Source organism: Cricetulus griseus (genome assembly GCF_003668045.3).
Source record: "Cricetulus griseus strain 17A/GY chromosome 1 unlocalized genomic scaffold, alternate assembly CriGri-PICRH-1.0 chr1_1, whole genome shotgun sequence".
Classification (NCBI taxonomy): Eukaryota; Metazoa; Chordata; class Mammalia; order Rodentia; family Cricetidae; genus Cricetulus; species Cricetulus griseus.
The window spans coordinates 52,554,276-52,573,011 of record NW_023276807.1 but is presented as its reverse complement, the minus strand read 5'-3'; the positions used below and the strand labels follow the sequence as shown (position 1 = coordinate 52,573,011).

Sequence of the window (18,736 nt, the reverse complement as noted above, 5' to 3'; positions counted from 1 at the left end):
TGACTCTCAGTTTTCCAATCTACAAAATTAGTCATTGCACAACAACTATTCATCTGCCTTTACTATATGTTGGAATTCTATTGTTGTTTCTAAGCAACCTTATGTTAAAAGGGTGTGTTGGCTCTTTACAGTAACTATGTGTTCTATCTCTGAACTACCAGCTGCTGCAGAATGTGATACCCAGCCCCCTTTCTCACACTTTATCTTTCCAAATCAACAGATGTTGCTGACATGATCAATAACAGGAGCAAGTGGTCTAATTAATAAAGCCATAAAAATCAGAAAAAGGTCCCTAATTATTATCATCAGAGTAATTAGACAGATAACATTCAATTACATTCAGAATCATTTTGTTCTCCCTTGTTCATGTGTGTGACAACTTTTTGGTAGACAGCTTATGAAATCAAAAGGAAGAAGGGGCAGTCTTCTGCAGTTGCTTTTGTTATCAAAGCTTGGTCTTCAGAAGTCTTCTGAGATGTCAATGAATAATACCTCTCAGAGCTGAGAACCACATTAAAGGTGTCATATCAATTAATGAATTGCTAAGAGGAAAAACATATATAACAAGCTATCCTCTTCCCTGATTTCCTCAAAACCTATTTTAGTCCTTGTGAAAGCAATTCTTTTTTTTTTCTTTTTAATGTGCATTGGTGTTTTGCCTGCACATTTGTCTATGTGAGGATATTGGGTACCCTAGTATGAAGTTACAAGAGTTGTAGGCGGTTATGTGGGTGCTGGAAACTGAATCCAGGTCCTCTGGAGGGGCAGTCAGTGCTTTTAACTGCTAAGCCATCTCTCAGTTCAGTGGAAACAATTCTTAAAGAAGGAAGTACACTGAAGTGACTATTGCTGAGATACTGGGAGCTATATTAGCTCAGAATAGACATCTAATGTAGCCACTGAGGTATCACAGGTTTCACATGGCCATGCTCAAGGAGGTAGAAAATATAAGGTTCTTGTGACCAAAGATTACTACATTGTCTAAATATGCTATGGTGTCAGTGGACTTTAATAGAATCATTGATGAAATGATTATTATATAAGGCATAATTATATGTGTTAAATCTTTGTCTGAAAATAATATAAACTCACTGCATTACATTCCATAAATGGAGGTAATTGTTGAGCTTTATAATGGCACTGGCATTTTGACTGCATTAGACATTAACACTAAAACATCACTTGTCTTATTTTAAGGATACTGAATCTTATGCTTCATGGCTATTACATTAGCTACCACTAATTCCACCATCCAACCTCCTACAGCTTGCTTTCAAGCTTCCCATTTCTTCATTCAAAAGTTGTAAGAATCATAAACTCCCAAGTTCTTTCCTATTTGCTATGACAATCTCTGAACACTATACAATAAAAAAAATTTTCCATTCATCATATATCACAATTTATAGTAAATTCAATATTAGGGTCTATATAATTTTCTGTCCTCTATTATCCTATCGCTGTTGACATAGATTCTATTACTAAATGTACTGGACTCACCCTGGCTTTTTCTGAATCTTGATGTTTTGTGGTTTAGTTCTTTTGTTCAGCTCACTCCCATTCTTAAACCATTTGAATCTGAGTTCAGGATATTCAGAACTGGTCTCACACCGAAGCACTAGCTTGGAGCCTGCAGCTGACTCCTGGCTTTTCATCTCTTTCAATCGGGGAGGCAAGGCTGTAAAAAGAAAGGGAGAAGAAAAAAAAATCCATGATCATTCAGCCTTTCAAAAGGAAGCATATTAATGTTGAGTGAACTTGATGAGGTCCCATTACCAAAAGTTTTACTAACCAAGGCAAAATAATAATAGTAATAGTAATAATAATAATAATAATAATAGTAATAATAAATTTAAATGAGTAGGCCAAAACAGATCCCAACTATGAGAAAAATAAAATGCCCAAATAAAATAAATCCAGCACAGAGCAGAGGTTGGGGGGACACCTGAATGATAAACTCATTCCTAAAACATATTCTCAGTAGCTACTGCCTTGGTTTAACAAATGCAATGCTAAGATGGGGATGGGGCCAGGCTTTGTCTTTGGAGCTGCATGGCCCCCGGCTATATCACACACCCACATAAATAGGTATGAAGGCACCGGGAGCATCATGCCCAATCAGATAGATACTGAATTCAGAGTACATGCTGTTAAGTCTATTTTTTCTTTCCTCTTGGTTGTGACATTTGTTGAAAGTAGAATCAAGCTCATCTCATTAAGCATCACAGGTGCCTGGCCCCCTCCAATTCTGTAAGACACAAGTCCTTCGGCAACATCACTCCTGACTGGGCCTGCAGTTGCTACCCCAGAGAGAGTGAGTGAGCACTCCAGGTGCCCACTGCTGCCATGTCCTGGACACTGCATGAATCTTCAGGACAGAAGCTGTGAATAGCTAAATCGTGCTAAAATATCTTGCAAAGGATACATACCATTGTGATTTATACAAAACTGCCTATGTGCTAGAATGTGTATGGATAAAATCACACAGTAACGAGTAACTAATAAAGCGGAGTAAACAGGAAGCTAGACAACCATGAAGCTGAGTGACAGGTATATGTGGTGGCTTGTCATAAGTGTCTACAAGGTATATTTGATTTTTATAATAACATATTTCTGATTAAAGAATAAACATATGGCGTTTCATCTACACACAAAAATTTACTTAATGATCAGACATTACAGAACCCAAGACCCCAACAGCTCATAGTTTCCGCTGAGTCTTACAAAGGCCAGCGACAAAGTCTACGTTTCTGCTCAGTTCAGGAATTAACAGGAAATCCCAGAGAACAAACCCAAGTAAAAGCAGACTCTGCCTCACCAGCCCAGTGCATAATTACTCCCTGGGTAAAGGACCCAGAGTCCAGGGACATAATCAAGGTCACTTTACACATGAACAGAAAATGGATACCTTGCCCACTAGGGCTCTTTGTTTTTCTACAACTCTGCCCTTATGAGGCAAACCCGCACACTGTCAGAAGCAAGCACGGGAATTAAAGTCAAATCTTTGAATGCTGAAGTTTCTTAGCAGTACCCCTGTAAATACAACCTCACTTCGTTGGGGGCTAGCAGTGCAGTAGGAACCTACTGAGGCAGACACTGGAGCTGGTTAAAAGAAAGGCTCAGCTATTCCCAGCTTTCGATACTTGACCATTATGTCTGTCTTGTTTTTGTTTTCCCACCACCATCGACTACTTTTTCTTGACAGCTTCAAAGTAAAACTTGCTTTCTGAACCAATTCCACGGGACTTTTGCTTTTGAGATACAGTTCGAGGTCCTGCTTTGGAAGTTTTAAAAACACTAAATTCTAATATACCTGACAAGCGCCTATATTTATCTCCATTAGCTTCTTAAGGTCATTTATAATTTTCTGACTCTGCTGAAAGGTTTAGAAGAAACACACAGGAGAGAGCCAGATGGCATCAAAGAAACTGGCTTGTATATATTAAGTAAAATAAATTGCTGCAGTGTATGCACAAACTAAGAATGAGTGTGTGCTTTACAACTGGATTTTAAATTGAAGTTGAAACTCCACCAAAATTCTCAAGGTCTGGTCCCTTGCTTTAATAAACAAAATTCCCTGTATAGTTAGATATAGCTAAACCTCAGCAAATCTGTGTTCCCTCTTCTACCATTCCAGACACTGGCTTATAGATTCCAAACACAAGTCTGAAGCTCATTTGCATAAATATTTTCTCATGAAATAAGTGTCTAGTTCTCACCCTCCCTTCATTTTAGCCTTGTCTCTCACATCTCTTCTTCAGCTTAGCTCTTCATTTATGTATTTCTTATTTCTTCACAGTCATGATATCAAACACACAAAAACAGATCAGTTCAATAAGGGCTACTCTATAAAATTATTCTAAGCCTCTAAAAACAAAGTCAATGTCATAAACGACAAAAGAAGTCTATGAAACCAACCCAGATTAAAAGGAAATTAAACATGAGTCATCCGGGAAGACTGAAGCTACTGTATGAAATCCTCTTGGGTGGGTGGCAGGGAGAGGGTGTGTGATAGCCACAAGGGACATCATTGGGACTACTGGGGGGAATCTAAGAAAAAGTAATGTACAAGGTTTGAGTTTCTCTGCTGGAATTGCTGTCCTGTAATCAAGCAAAAGAATCTTGCTCTTAGAAGGTATCTGTCAACATCTTAGGGGAAATGATCCAGAAATACATGCAAATATATTTGCATTGTATACAAAAGAACGTTCAAAGAGAAAGGAGGAAAAGAAACCTAGGTTTCTCTTTTCTTTTGCACCTTTCTCAACTGGTTTTCCTGCCATCAAGAGAAAGGCTTCCATTTGCAGTAAGTAGGGGTTTCTTTTGCCCTGCAGTGCTGGGGATGAACCCAGGCCACAAATGTACTAGGAAACCATGCTACCATTGAACCACATCCCTAGCAGTTCAATATCTTAAGTACCTTTGTTTTTCCCTTTCCTTTTTGAGGCATGGTCTTCCTACGCAGTCCAAGCTAATGTGGGACTCACCATCCTCCTCCCACTAGGAGTACAAGCACACTTATTTACCTTTCATCACTTACTTACTCCTCTTTAATGACTTGGGTAAGTTTGCAATCATGAGTGTAAATTTTGCAAAAAAAAATCAGTGATGCCATTTAATTCTGAAAAGTGTTACACTGAAATTGTTATGTTGGTCAATGCCATAGCCTTAACTTTGGGGTTAATCTCATAAGGCCCTTTGGTGAAAAGCAACAGTCTATATCTTTCCTGTCCTTAGCAAATGGCCCCTAAGTATACCCATACATTCCTTTAAGAGATGGTACACAATTTGCAGAGACAAAGGCTTTTCAGATATAAGGTCTTAAATATGTCTGCTCCCCCAGCTGACCCAGATGCATAAACATGTATCTGTGAGAACACCACTTGCAACTACCTTGCTTGTCTCTCTGTGTGTCAGTTAGTTCCAAATCCCACAGAAGATGAGAGTTTTCCATATGCTCTCTCATTTTACATTCCCAAGTCATCTATTTGTCCTGTGTGTGTCCTCCCTGACATGGATAACATTTAAGACATAAGGATTTCCACTTTGTCAGAAGTCCCCCTTCTTAAAGAACTGAATAAAAAGCATTCATAATGTAAAATGGAGATGCAAAATCCCAGCTCCCCATTAGAGTCAAGCAACTGCATCCCTGACTCATAGGTACTGTTGCTAATGATGACCACTAGAGAAGTAGCCAATAATGTTCCTACTTATACCAGGAAAAGCCCAAATTCAAGTACACAGAGAATATCAAGATAATATATATCCTTCCTTTAAATCAACAGTCTTGAACAAATGTTCCTCAGATTTTTCACAAAAATACAAAGAATATTTGAGCCCAGATGGTTCATGTGATTTCTCATTCATCCATAGAGACAATTTTCAGAAGAGTAAATTGTCAGAGATTATTAAAATAGCTGAATATAAATGGATTATTTAAATGTGTCTCTCAGACATGTGGTTTATTCAAATAATATAATCCTGTTTATTTTCTTTAAAAAAAATAAAACTAAGCAAGGGTTGAAGAAATGGGTTAGTAGTTAAGAGCAATAGCTGCTCTTGCAGAGGACCTTGGGTTGGTTTCCAGTATTGACATGATGGCTTACAGCTATCTGTAAGTAACCCCAGATCCAGAGGATCTGATGCTGTCTTCTGACATCTGAGAGCAGTGTGCATACATGACCTGTATATATGAAACACTCAATCACATAAAATAAAAACATCTAAAAATAATTTTAAACTTTAAGTTACTCCAATAACTACTTTTTAATACACAGGTAAAAACTATAAGCTCAGGAGTGATTGTTAAACTTGGAATCAATATCTTTAACTAATTATTTGAATTTTAAAATAAAAAAATTGCCTTTCAACTTTTATTCTAAGAGTAAATGGTTTGTTAATTTAAAGGTAGTTGAAGGCAAACTAAATGTCAAGTTGGTTTTTTTGTTGTTGTTTTTTGTTTTCTTAAATTTGGGTGTCCAGAGCATCTTAGGCATGATGTATTTGGGTCTGGTCTACCACAGCTCATAATTTTGCTTTGTAAGTGTTCCTAAGGAGGCAATGGCTCCACACACTGAAATGATCTAATGATAGAGCAGATTTTAAGCAGTTTCTTCCAAAATTTATTTCTTCCCAAACTTGATTAACATTACATGAACATATCCACACCCTTAGAAATGCATTGACAGAGATTAATGGTCAAATAAAAAGAAAGTTCTAAAAGATTGTGATGAACTCTAATTCAGTGTCAGCTGGTATTCTCAGCACATTAAGTCCCCTTCTGCTTTTCTATTTTCTATAACTGATACGTCACACATTGGGGAAAAATGGTAACAGTCATCCAAAATATTTACTTTTCTTCTTGATCATACAAAAACATAAGGGAATATGTTCATTCATTCCAATAATTTAATTGGTAGTTAAATATTCATGGTAGAGGCAAAAAATGAATTAGCAAAAGGGAAAAAGAACCATTCATCTCAACCTTCCCTAATGCTCTACACTTTAATACAATTCCTAATGTTCATTGGTACTTCATAATTTTAATTTTGCTACTGTTATGAATCATGATGTAAATATCTGTGTTTTCTGGTGGTATTTAGCAACCCCTGGGAAAGGATCATTGACACCCCCACACACAAGGGTCGAGACCCACTGATTGAGAACTACTGATCTAAGGGATCGGTTTTCAGCTACCCCTTGAACTTCTCAGGTCTACTCACTGCTGCTGCTTCAAGAAGCACACTGTGCTGTTAAGGGCAGGAAAGAAAAGTTTCACATATACATACACCACGGCATGTGACTGTTCCATGAAAGATCTAACCATTGAGAATTAACTTGCATCATTGTGCTCCGTGTTTGTGCAGTTGATCTGAAGAGCCTCGGTATGCACAGCAAATTAAATAGGAAGCCTGAAAAAATGTTACCAAATAGCAATGGTGCTTTGGTTGCAGTTCCGGGAAAGTTGTCCCTGCATAAAACCTTTACAAAGCCTGTCCCTACACAGCTGTGTGTGCACTGAGTGTGTGTGTGTGTGTGTGTGTGTGTGTGTGTGTGTGTGTGTGTGTGTGCATGCGCACGCGCGCGCGTGCGCGTGCGTGCACGCATACCTGCGTGTAAACCTAAGCATGAGGGTTAGAGAGATGGTGAGCAAGTATAGTGCTCAGTACACAAACATGGAAACATTAAGTTGGGTACACCCAGGTAAAAGGCCAGGCACAGTAGGGCATGCCCGTCATCCCTGTGCTGGAGAGGTGAAAACAGATAACTACATGGCCAGCTAGATTAGACAAAATTGGTGAGCTTTGGGTTCACTGGAGACCATGTCTAAAACAATAGAGTGGACAGACATTGAGGAAGACATTAGATAGCCACTCCTGGCCTCGATAGGCATATGTACATGTGTACAAACATGAACACAAAAATATGTACATACAAAGAGTAAGGACAGAAATAAGAGGGGGAGGAGAAGGAATCAGGAAGGAGGAGACTCCAGAGACCACAATTAACTTCTCAAAAGAGTACATTAATTGAGATTAAGGGGTTTTTGGCAATATTTTGTGTTTTGTATCCTCTGTGGGACTCAGGCTTTTGTACTGCACTGCCGTACACCACTCATAAAATGTAAAGCCAAATGAAAGATTATGAAGTGTATTTTTTTTTTACTTTAGTTCATTATGTTCTTCTGGACTTCTCATATGTGGTCATCACTATTAGAGCGTGTTGCTCCGCCTCAGCTAAGACCATTGTCCCACAACTTCCACAAACGTATCTCAGCATCCCCAAGTGTCTGCTCACTGTGCACAAACCACCTTCCATTCTGCAAGAGCCCCTACCAGCCCCGCTCATCCCTCTGCTTTCAGGTCTCTGGGGCTCCTCTCCATCAGCTAACCCCAGTCTCCATGGCTTTCATCTACTCTGTGCCTCACAACTGAAATGAAATTTGCTGTCACACCATTTGTGTCCAATTCCCTTTTCTCTTTGCAGTCCTGGTTCAGACATCACCTAAGGTGTTTATTATATCCACCTGCCTGTGAGGAAATGGCAGCTTGTTCTCACATATGTGTGGCTTCTGAAGAACCATGACTGAACTCAAGCACATTTCCCTACATTGTGGCATCTTTGCCAGGCTTGAAGTAGATGGAAAGGACAGCAGGCTGAGAATTAGGAAAGGTCACTTCAATTGCATTTCATAACAACTGCAAGTGCTTCTATATCATTATAATGAAGTATAAAAGCCAAATCACGTGTCTTATATTCCTACAACAGATTTGTGACACAGTAAATTTCTCCAAGGAAAAATGCATGCAAATTTATGAATCAGAGTCAAAATTGATGTTATGTTTGTTGCAATTAAGTCGTCCTTCTTTTCTCTATAGTTCAAACCCTGTGTCACCAATCTGGGATTACAAACGTGTACCACCCTACTCACCTACAACCAGAGCTTCTTAAAACACTCTCGGTAGTTCACTTGAAGTAAATGCATAGATAATTTTAGTGTTCTTCAGAGCAACAGAATGGTGTTACACTAAGTTCCTTTTAATACTTTCAATAATAAATCCCTTTAGAATGGAAATGGCTAATTGACCATCTGCCATGTGCCAAGCTCTGGCCTAGGATCTTTATACTCATTCCCTCTTGTTATATAACAATCCCAGGGCTGGGGTGTTATTATCCTTACACCAAATATGCTGATGAAGAAATGGAAACAGAAAAAAGAGTTACTTGCCTGTCATCACACAGCTGGTATTTTGGGGTCAGCCGCTAAAGACACAAACCTGAGTGTAGAGCCCTTTGTTTTAATGACCAAGTAAGTCAGAAATGGTCCTTGCAATTCTTCATAGCTTATGGTAAAAATGTCCTCAAAATTGAATTAAATGATTTCTCAATAGTGAGCATGATTTTTTTTTGTTTTTTGTTTTTAAATATCTGGGCTATAGCAAGTAGTAGATCATTTCTGTACTCATTTCAAATGCAAAAGATAGTCTAGGAAAAAAGAGTGATACACACAATTGCTGCATTTTCTGAGCAACCTTGATGCTTTATGGGAAAATGAAGGAAAGCAGAATACTTGAAATTGCCATGATAAAAAAAGAGAAATGCTTTCTACTCCTTGGCTGTCCATCTGTCATACAGACCACATGCCACAGGGGCCAAGGAACTCTGTCTTATGCTTGTGTTCACTGAAATTTGATAACCCCTACGTGAGGACACAGTAACAAAAGGGTCCTAACCGATTAATGTCATTCTGTCAAGGTGTAAAGGCAACACGCCATGACAATGGAGTGCTGGATTAAGTTGTGGCCCTGCTGCCAACAGCTTGGAGGTGGAGTGTTCAACAGGCCTGGCTAATTAGTGTTCTGGCCACAGCTGCCCCCAATTAGAGACCCTCTCATTCAGCTCAACAAAGACATCTAGCAGGCTTCTTGGCAGGCTGTACACTTGGTGTGCATGAGCCAGGGAGGGGTTTACCTGAGGGTGCCTAGCAAATTTCTGGTGATTTTTAAGCTTATAAATTAACTTTTCTGTGATCAAATGTAAGCTTTCCTCCCTGATTTGTCATAGAGACCTGTGATATTCCCTAAAAAAAAACCAAACAAATGGGAAAATTGATGTAGATAGTAAATAATTAACTAATTTGTTTTTTTCCTTTTATTGAAATTGCTCTTCTCTCTCTATCCCTCTCTGTCTCTTTCTCCTTTCCAAGTTCTGAGGCACTTCTCTCTTGAGTAGCCAGGTAAGCATGGCTTTAGCATGCTAAGCTTTACGTCAGCATATTACCATAACTTTGAGGTGCTAATTTTTGCCTTTTTAGCCATTTTTCTTTGTTCAAATTGAATGACATTTAGTTAATTGATGTCACTAAAATATTCTTTTTACACTTGAAAGGGGAATTTATTTACATTTTCTCAACTGCACAGGCTTTCTGAGGCTGTTTGAAGATTTGGCTCAAACCATTATCGACAGTCTTTGGACAGCTGAATAAAGAGATCCTTCTCATTTTACTTCTGCCCCATGGGAAAGGCCAGAAGGAGAAAGTTTGGTATCTTCAGATTCTTAGGAATAGAGATTGACTGAAGAGGTGGCAATTATTTTAAAGGTCTCTAAAACATTCAAAAGGAAGGGCAGCCAGTTTAAAAGACTAGACCAAAAGATGGTGGAACCCTCCAGGACAAGAGTAGAAAGCAACTGGGGATCCTATAAGTCATGAAGACTCACAAAGAGCCAAGGCATTTTTTATAGTCACAGGACACTAATTCATGGAAAACTTTTGACGTACAAAGCAAATGGCTTTAGGATAAAAAGGGAAATGAAGCTTTGCATAATAAGTATAATTTGGAAAATGCTTATTCTGGGAGGCTATACGGGAAAGTGACTCAGAAAGCATCATATGGTGGGGGGAATAAAAAAGACAGGCTTTGGGAGCCAGCCAGGCAGACCCAGGTTTCAGTTCTTCATTTCCTACTGAACACTCTATGACTGGACAGGATTTCTTGATGGAGCCTTATCTTGTTCATCTTCCAAGTGGGTTTTTACATCACAGAGGCCTAGGAGAACCAAGTTAATGCATCCTGCTTTGAATTGGATATTTGCAGCATTTGGTCAGCACTGCCTAGGAAGTTTGGCTTCTTTTAGCTAGTGTGGTACAAAGCTCATCTTGTCAACATGAAGCCCCAAGTCCCATCCCAAGTATCAGGCAAAAAGAGAAATAGTGCATTCATAGAGAATGGAGAGGACTGATGATCTGTGAGCCTCCTTTACTAGAACTTAAAATACTCATGTCAGTTTTAGATGCTTAAGGCTGCATTCAGAGAGGGAAACTTCACCTTGATTGGCCAACCCTGGGAGTTTCTGGGCAGCATTATGTATACTGCTATGACTTAGCCTACTGTTCAGAAAGGAGGTTTAAATGTCATCTCATCTCAGCCCTGCAAGGTGGTGAGATCTAAAGAAGTTCTGCAGTTGCGTCAATAGACCTATATCTTCTTTTGAAGACATAATAGGATTACAGAAAATTTAAGGAACTCTGTCTTATCTTTGAAACCTGTCTATAAATCTAAAATGATTTTCCCAAGTACTCATAGTGACTAAGTTCAATTTTACAGTAAGTATCTCTGTCCAGAGTTCCCATAAACCATTAATATTCCATTTAATTCAATGCTTGCTATCTTGATAGATATTTGTCCCAAGGGGACAAAAAACTCACTCTTTTGTCATCTACAACATCTTTTTATCCTTTGTAACTAGCACAGTAATGTTTGCTCAGTGAAGGAATAAAATAAGCAATGTTGCACTGTGGCTCAAATTCTCTGTATCTAACAAGCTAATCATTTCCTTCTACTGAACATAACATATATAAAAACACACTGGATTTCCTGGATCTATCACTACCTTCCCGACTCATGTCATATTAACACTATATACTCTATTCTTAGCATAAGACATTGGAATGTTCTGTGGTGATCTATAAAGCCTCATATGCCCTCTATCTAATATCCAGATCCTGGCTCATTCAAATAAATAACTTCATTTTCTTACACATTTCATGAGTTCCCATCACCATACAAATGTTATTGTGCATTCTTCCGGAGCTACCACTACTTTAGGTCCTCGACATACAGATATAAATAAGACTAACATGGTCCACAGTATCCTGGTTATGGAGAAATAGATAAAGAACCCACTAACTGATTAAACTTGTAATCTGATTTATAACACAAATCTTTCATCAGTATAGTCTGAGAGCACTAGAGTTATATTTGGGTGGTTCTGTTCATCCAGCTTCATCATAAAGTTTTCTTTTCTACTCAAGTTGATCTCGAAAGTCGATCATCAAACCGATATACAACCAACTAGTTAACATGAAGTACTCAGGTGCAGCTACCATGACGTATAGTCACTTTGAAAGCCTAAAGTAACAATTTCTTTGGTAGATTTTAGCAATTTATCAAGCTTTCTTAACTAATATAAGGTTTTTAAGTAACAGCCTTCATGAAGCTGAAACCTAAGAAAACAACACTTCATTCCTGTGGCAGGCGGAATAATGACTTGCAAAGATACTTAAATCATAATCCCCAAAGCCCAGGAACATCTCCTTACATGCAGAGACTTGACAGTACATCTTGGCCAAAAGGCCTAGAAGCTGTGCACTGCAAAGGCGACCTGAGAGATGTGATTAAGGTTAAAGACCTTAAGAAGGGCAGATTATGCTGCCCTCCGAAGGTGCTCCAATCTAACCGTGTGAGCCTGAAAGGAAAATAGTCTCCCCTCCTTAGTGTAATAAAAACACCGGTGTCAAAGGACAGAAGGCCCCAAGCCATGGAATTCAGGTCACCTCAGGAAGCAAAGGCAAGATAGATGCTCAGTTAGAGCCTCCTGCAGCCTTGATGCTACCACCTCATTTAGCACAGTGAGTCTCTTCTTGAAATTTGAACATTTAGAACTGAAAGTTGGCAACTTTACATTAACCCTTAGGTTACAAAAGTCTGTTACAAAACCAATAGAAAACTAGAACAGTTCTCCAAACCAAGTGTGTTGAGTTTTTAACATCAGCAACTAGCAACTATGAGATGCTTATGTCATTAATATATGTAGGGCTTTACCTTATTTATTTTTTAAAAAAAAGACATATTAAATCTGGATGCAGTTAAGTCAGTAGCTATTCATGTCTTCACCTTCCCAATATTCTAATCATGGTCCAGAAAAGAAACTCCAAAATGGCTACAGATGCCAAGGAACAGAGGGTAAAACCACTGGATGCTTAGGAAGTGAAGTTTAGCTCCAGACACAGACCCCAGCAACTACTGCATCTCTTTTATCTCAATTTCTTGAAAAGATGGGAACATTGTTCAAGCGAATATGCTTCAAAGGCAGCCACAGGAACCAATCCTTCTTTAGGGACATTGTGATCAGTACATAGAAGCAAAGTCACTGGCTTAATTTTATATTTTAAGCATGGTTTCTGCATAAATATTAGCATCCTAATGACAACAATATACAGTCTTTTAAATCAAGAAAGGACTTCTGCCAACATTTCCAAGGCTTTGCAGAGGTTTGTATTTAAAGAAACAAAGCCTACATATTGGGAGGAATGTGCTCTCATCTGACATTTAAGTTAACAAGCCAATTTTTTTCTAGTGACTATGCAATTTACACAGCCATAATTTTGTTGGTTTTGAAAAATATCACTTACTAACCAAATTTTAATAGGTAGGAGAATGTAAACAAAATTCCCAAAGGAAGACTTCAGAAATTAGCATTACATTCAACTCTGGGTTGTGTCTAATGAAATCCCTCACTAATTTCTATTCAAACTATTTCTCCAGAAAGCTATGTCTTGCATAACTTTGGTATACCTCAAATATCTTGCATAACACAAGGGAACTCTATGAAACAGAATGAGAAGGGCTCAGCAAGTCTAGAGAAGTATGATCAAATCTATTTGCAATGAGGAAAATCCTGCTAAAATAATTTAAAAGCTGTAGAAATATAAACACTTCAGAGCCTAGCTCAGCCCAGCTTATAGATAGGCCCTGAGGACAGTCCTTAAACAACTACAGGACCAACAAACTGAACAACAACACTTTGATTTAAGCATCCAAAGACTCAAGAGAGTATTAACCATGGTGGTGGCAAAAATAGAGGAAGAAGGAAAATGACTCGAGGTTCTGTGAGCCTGCATTCCCCTCATACATAGGCCCTATGTCTGAGACATGTTGTCAGTACACTGAGGTGGGAAGCCATAAGGGACAGCATATTCTAGCTAAAGAGAAAGCCTTTGGAATCCAGAAGATCTAGAACAAGCTGACAGTAACAGATACACCTTACTACCTTAGTGCACAGCCATTCAGTCTCCGTGAGGAGAAAGAAGAAGACCTCCCCTCACCCCTTTACTTTATATTTGTTTCCTGGGGAATCAAGACTATCAATGCCTGCAGACACCTTTGGAGTTCCAGCACTGATCTTCCCCATTAAATCCCCGAACTTTGTTAAGAGTTGCTTTACTCAAAAACGACGCACACATTTATTCAGCTGAGAAATGTAAAACATTATTTCCCCATGTGTCCATGTTATCTCCACACCACCTACATTTCAGTTCATTTTATTACCATTGCCCACCCCCAGACCCCTGCCCCATTTCTATCCCCAGATCTTCCAGGAAGGGAACTGTGATAGTATTAGGCAATCCGAAGAGTCAATGTAACCACTCAATTACAAAGTGACCACAGAAGTGGAAAGCGGGGAAAGGCACGAGTAAACCACATAGGCAATGCAGCTCACATCACAAGAAAAGAGGAAGCACCCGGAACTGGACGTCATAACGGTGGTAGTGCTCATCATGGACATCCATGCCAGGGGGATGTCCATCAGAATGGACCCTGTCAAAAGCTGACTGCAACACTTGGGGAAGGATCAGGTCACGAATGGGAAGAAGGCATATTCCTAGAAAGCAAGGAGAGGGATTTAAAATGTGTTATTATTTTAATCTGTTTGGCCTTGGGTGTGTTCAGGGTTCACATCCATTCCTGAGGCATCTTTTTTCCCTAACAGAAGAGAATAGCCACCTCTTTAAGATGGAAGCATAAACTGGTTTTCTCACATTTTGGCATTCTGAACAGTGGGACTGAACAAGTCCTGAAGTAGCTAAAATATAAAACATGTAAAGCAGAGATTACATGAATGAGTTGCTGAACTTGGGGTATCATAAGATGTTTATGTGGGTATACTTATCAAAAGCCATTTGAAAAGCATGTTAAAAACAAAACAAAAAATGTAGGTGCTATTCTTTAGGCACTGTCCAACACCCACCCCCACCCCCACCCCTGCCCCCACCGCCATACTTTGAGACAGAGTCTCTCACTGGCCTAGAAATGGCCAAATAGGTAAGCCAATTAACCATTGAGCCCTGGGGCCCTGCCTGCCTCTGCCTCCCCAGCACTGTAGCTTTAAGTGCCACTACCAGAACCAACTGAGGCTCATAGAATATAAAATTAAACAAATAATCATGGACTATCTCCCCCATTTGGAATCAGAACAACTATTATCTACACAATACAAGAAAATATTTTTGGTTTGTAGCTACAACAGCCATTTATAAAATCTCCTCTTTAGGGAGCTGTAGAGATGGCTTAGGGGTTAAGAGCACCTGCTACTGTTGCAAAGGTCCCAGGTTCAATTCCGAGCACTGACATAGCATCTTACCACCTTCAACTCCAGTTCCAGGAGATCTGATGCCCTCTTCTGGTCTCTAGGCACTAGGCATGCATATAAAGTAAAAATAACTAGATCTATTTTTTTTAATTTCTCCTTCTGTTTGAATTTCATAAGTTATGGACTCATAATCCTAAAGGTTGTCAATGATATCTAATAATAATAAAGATATATGGAATTAAAATGTCAATATAAATAGGAATAATGCACTATACTTGAGCAGGAAACTATGCAGGCATCAGAAGTGTAACACAGTATAATAATTCTAGAAATAAGGACATTTGGGAGAAATGAAGGAGATCTATACAGTAACATTATGATATTATATATCAGACTTTTATATTATCATACTATGTTTGGAACTGACTCTATTCCTTCCTCATGTTGTACGGATGACACTACAAAAAAAAATTGTACCTGTGATGACTCTGAGATCATTTATACTGTTTATAAAACTATGCTGGGATTTTATGATGAGAACTACTAAGTAACTCTCTAATCCAAATTGAAAAGTTGAGGAAATAAACTCTAGAGAGACTCAAGGAGCGTGTCACTTACACTGTGACTCTAAAATCCATTATTATTTCTCTGAAAAGAAGTAACAATAATGAAAGTACTTCAGGAAAGAGGTCAGACACACAAAATTTTAAATGCAGTCAAATTTGGAATATAAGAAAAACGAAGACAAGAAGAACATCAAAAAGGCTTAGCAGCAAACCTTATAAAACACTTGCATGAATTTTTGAATCCCAGTTTAGAAACTGGACTCCAGCTCTGGCCCTGCCTTTCTAGGCAGAAAACTACAATTTGAGGACATACATTGTGATATTTTAATTGTTTACTTTCATCATCTCACTGTGGAAGTTCATTCAGCTTTGCTTAACTGGCAATTATTTGTTTCACTCCCATCAGCAACACTGAGAAAAGGTTGGACTGAGCTTTCAAGTAGAACAAAGTGAAAAACCTGTGGATCAGAGAGGAGTGGAAGTGGGCATGATATAGCCTAGGAAAGAGATGAGCAAAAGCAAATCTGGACCCTGGTCCCATCTGGCTGTGTGAAGTCAAAAGTGTCCATGAAGGCTGTGCTGAGGACAAGAGCAGGGGCAAAGATGAGCCTTGAGCTGGAGAAGGAACAGGTCAAAGCCCTGCAGCTAGGAGCTAAGACCTGAAACTGAACACCTGCTCTCCCAGCTGCCAACTGGTGATGGCCCTGGATATAGAGCCCGGTCTGGGGTGAGGGGGTGGTGCAGAAAATCTTCCATGTACATTGTTTATAACTGAGCAAAACAAATTTATGAGCATCTCAAGCTGCCAAGGAACTATGATCCCAAAACATTTCCAGTGAGTAAGGAATGCTAAATAGGGATTCATAACACAGTCCAGCATCCATTATTACTGGCTTTAAGTGGAAATGTCATTGTTGTACCTTTAATTAGAAGCACTATCCTTACTTATTTTATTGTCTATGAAATAGTATGAAAATTGTACTAAATTCATTGCTAACTTCAACTTTCTGAACCCACCTTCCCCACTATAGTCTTTTGTCAGACCCTACTAAGAACAGCTCACATGTGTGCCGGATTTCTGCCCAGATGGACACAAGTAACTGCTTTCTTCTTCAATGAACAGTAAGGACTAAGACAAGCACTCCATAGAGGTTTTGATCAGAGTAACTTTCTGAGAATAATGAACTCACTCACCTGTACTACTCCACTGCACACCATTACCCATAGTCATTATTCACATTAGCATGATGACCTTATCATTGACTACCTAAACAGTCCATAATCATCAATAACTCAGTGATACTCTATCTTATAGAAAGGTTTCCTTTCAAAACCAGGATCAATATTCAGTTAACTCTTCACTGGGACATTTAATTAGCAATGATAATGCATATAAGTGTTTGAGTTTTAACATTTATCTTAAGTTTTTAAATGGAGTACAGCAAATATGTATTTAGAAATACCAGTTAAGGACTGGGATGTAGTCCTAGGTGAGATCCCTAGCTGATAGATGCAACATTGCTGTGCCTACCTGTAGCCCCTGCATTAAAGAGGCAGAAGAAGGAAGATGAGGAGTTCAAGTCTGAGGCCAGCCTTGGATACATGAGACTCAAGAAATAATAAAAAGAAAAAGAAATCCCATTTAAGACTTCCTCTGATGACCTGAATGAAGTACAAGTAGCAAACAAATTTTAACTCTTTTTGAAGTTTTGTATGTAAACCCATATGCATACAAATTAACACAGTATAAGTTCCTTGTGGGTAAGAATCATATCTGTTCTATTCGTTGTTTTTCTCTGGTGCATAGCACAATATAAAAAAGCAGATTTTGCCCTTAATAATTACTAGTTAAATAAACTAATATAAAACCCACTACAAGAAACTAGGGGCCTCTAAATAAGCCTGTCTTCCTGATAAATTATGAAAGAACATCATAGAAATAAAATTACAGGCTATAATGTTTGTCTGTATGCAGAAAAAAAAAAACACAAGCAAGTAATGATTATGTTTGTAACGTTTTTCTGACAGATACCAATGAAGTGCCTGCTGTAAATCTTTTCTTTTTGAAAAAGAAAACATCCTCAAGAAAAACAAATAATGAGGACAATTCTACCGATGATCATGACCAACACACACAAATTACTCCTTTATTTGCAGCATCTCCACAATGAACATGAGCACATGTCGCTATGAATTGTCCCATCAGCTTCACCAATCCCTATCTTTAAATAAGGCTTCCAGGGGTCCTGTAAATGCCTCTTTGCCCCTTCATGTTGCATGGCTCTTCAATGAGCTATTCATGTACTTATCATTTTTTCTATTTTAATTCCTAGTGCTTACAACATTATATGCTTCCATATATTGCTGAGACTGTATTAGCCCAGAATGCAGATAACCCTTCTCCCTGGAGGCCAATTTTTACAGTGAATGGGATCCTTAATAGGCATAGTGCTGAAATTTTGTTGAGTATTGGAATCACTGAAGAGCTTTTCAACCTCAAGTTGCTGGTCCACATGTCTGCAGTCCTTACACTGGGAGCTTGGGTGAGGCCAGAAGGCATATACTGCAAACCTGTTTTCCTGGAGATGCTCATGTTGCTGGTCTTGGGACCACATTTGAGAACCACTGGGATTTTACACAGAAAGAAAAATTAATAAAAAAAAAACAGACTAATGTTAATCTTCCAAAGGAACTGTAAATTTAAAATTGTAAGAATATAAATGGTAACAATGATATGTGATCTCAATTTCCTAAAATTAAATAAAGGGGGGCATTGAAATGAAGGTCTAAAGATAAACACTTGTATAGTTCTTATTTTTTGCTTTTCAAGATATTCTCACCATGTAGCTCTGGAGCTCACTTAGTAGACCAGACTGGCCTGGAACTCACAGAGATCTACCTGCCTTTGCCTCCCAAGTGCTGGGATTAAAGATGTGTGCCACTATAGCTGGCGGTACTTTTAAGTCTTTAGGACATAAACAGCCTAAATAAAATTTCCATTTGCTACATAATTGTTATACTTT

At 38.6% G+C, this 18,736-nt stretch overlaps 1 protein-coding gene across 8 annotated transcripts in view; it reads right to left on the bottom strand.

Annotated features, from left to right (window-relative positions):
• Nrg1 (neuregulin 1) overlaps positions 1 to 18,736 on the bottom strand; it is a 1,004,076-nt gene that overhangs the window by 158,193 nt on the left and 827,147 nt on the right. For all 8 annotated transcript variants that reach the window (XM_035452267.1, XM_035452274.1, XM_035452272.1 and 5 more), the window contains exon 2: positions 1,498 to 1,675. In XM_035452267.1, coding sequence (XP_035308158.1) covers positions 1,498 to 1,675 — 178 coding nt within the window. The remainder of the gene's footprint in view (positions 1 to 1,497; positions 1,676 to 18,736) is intronic.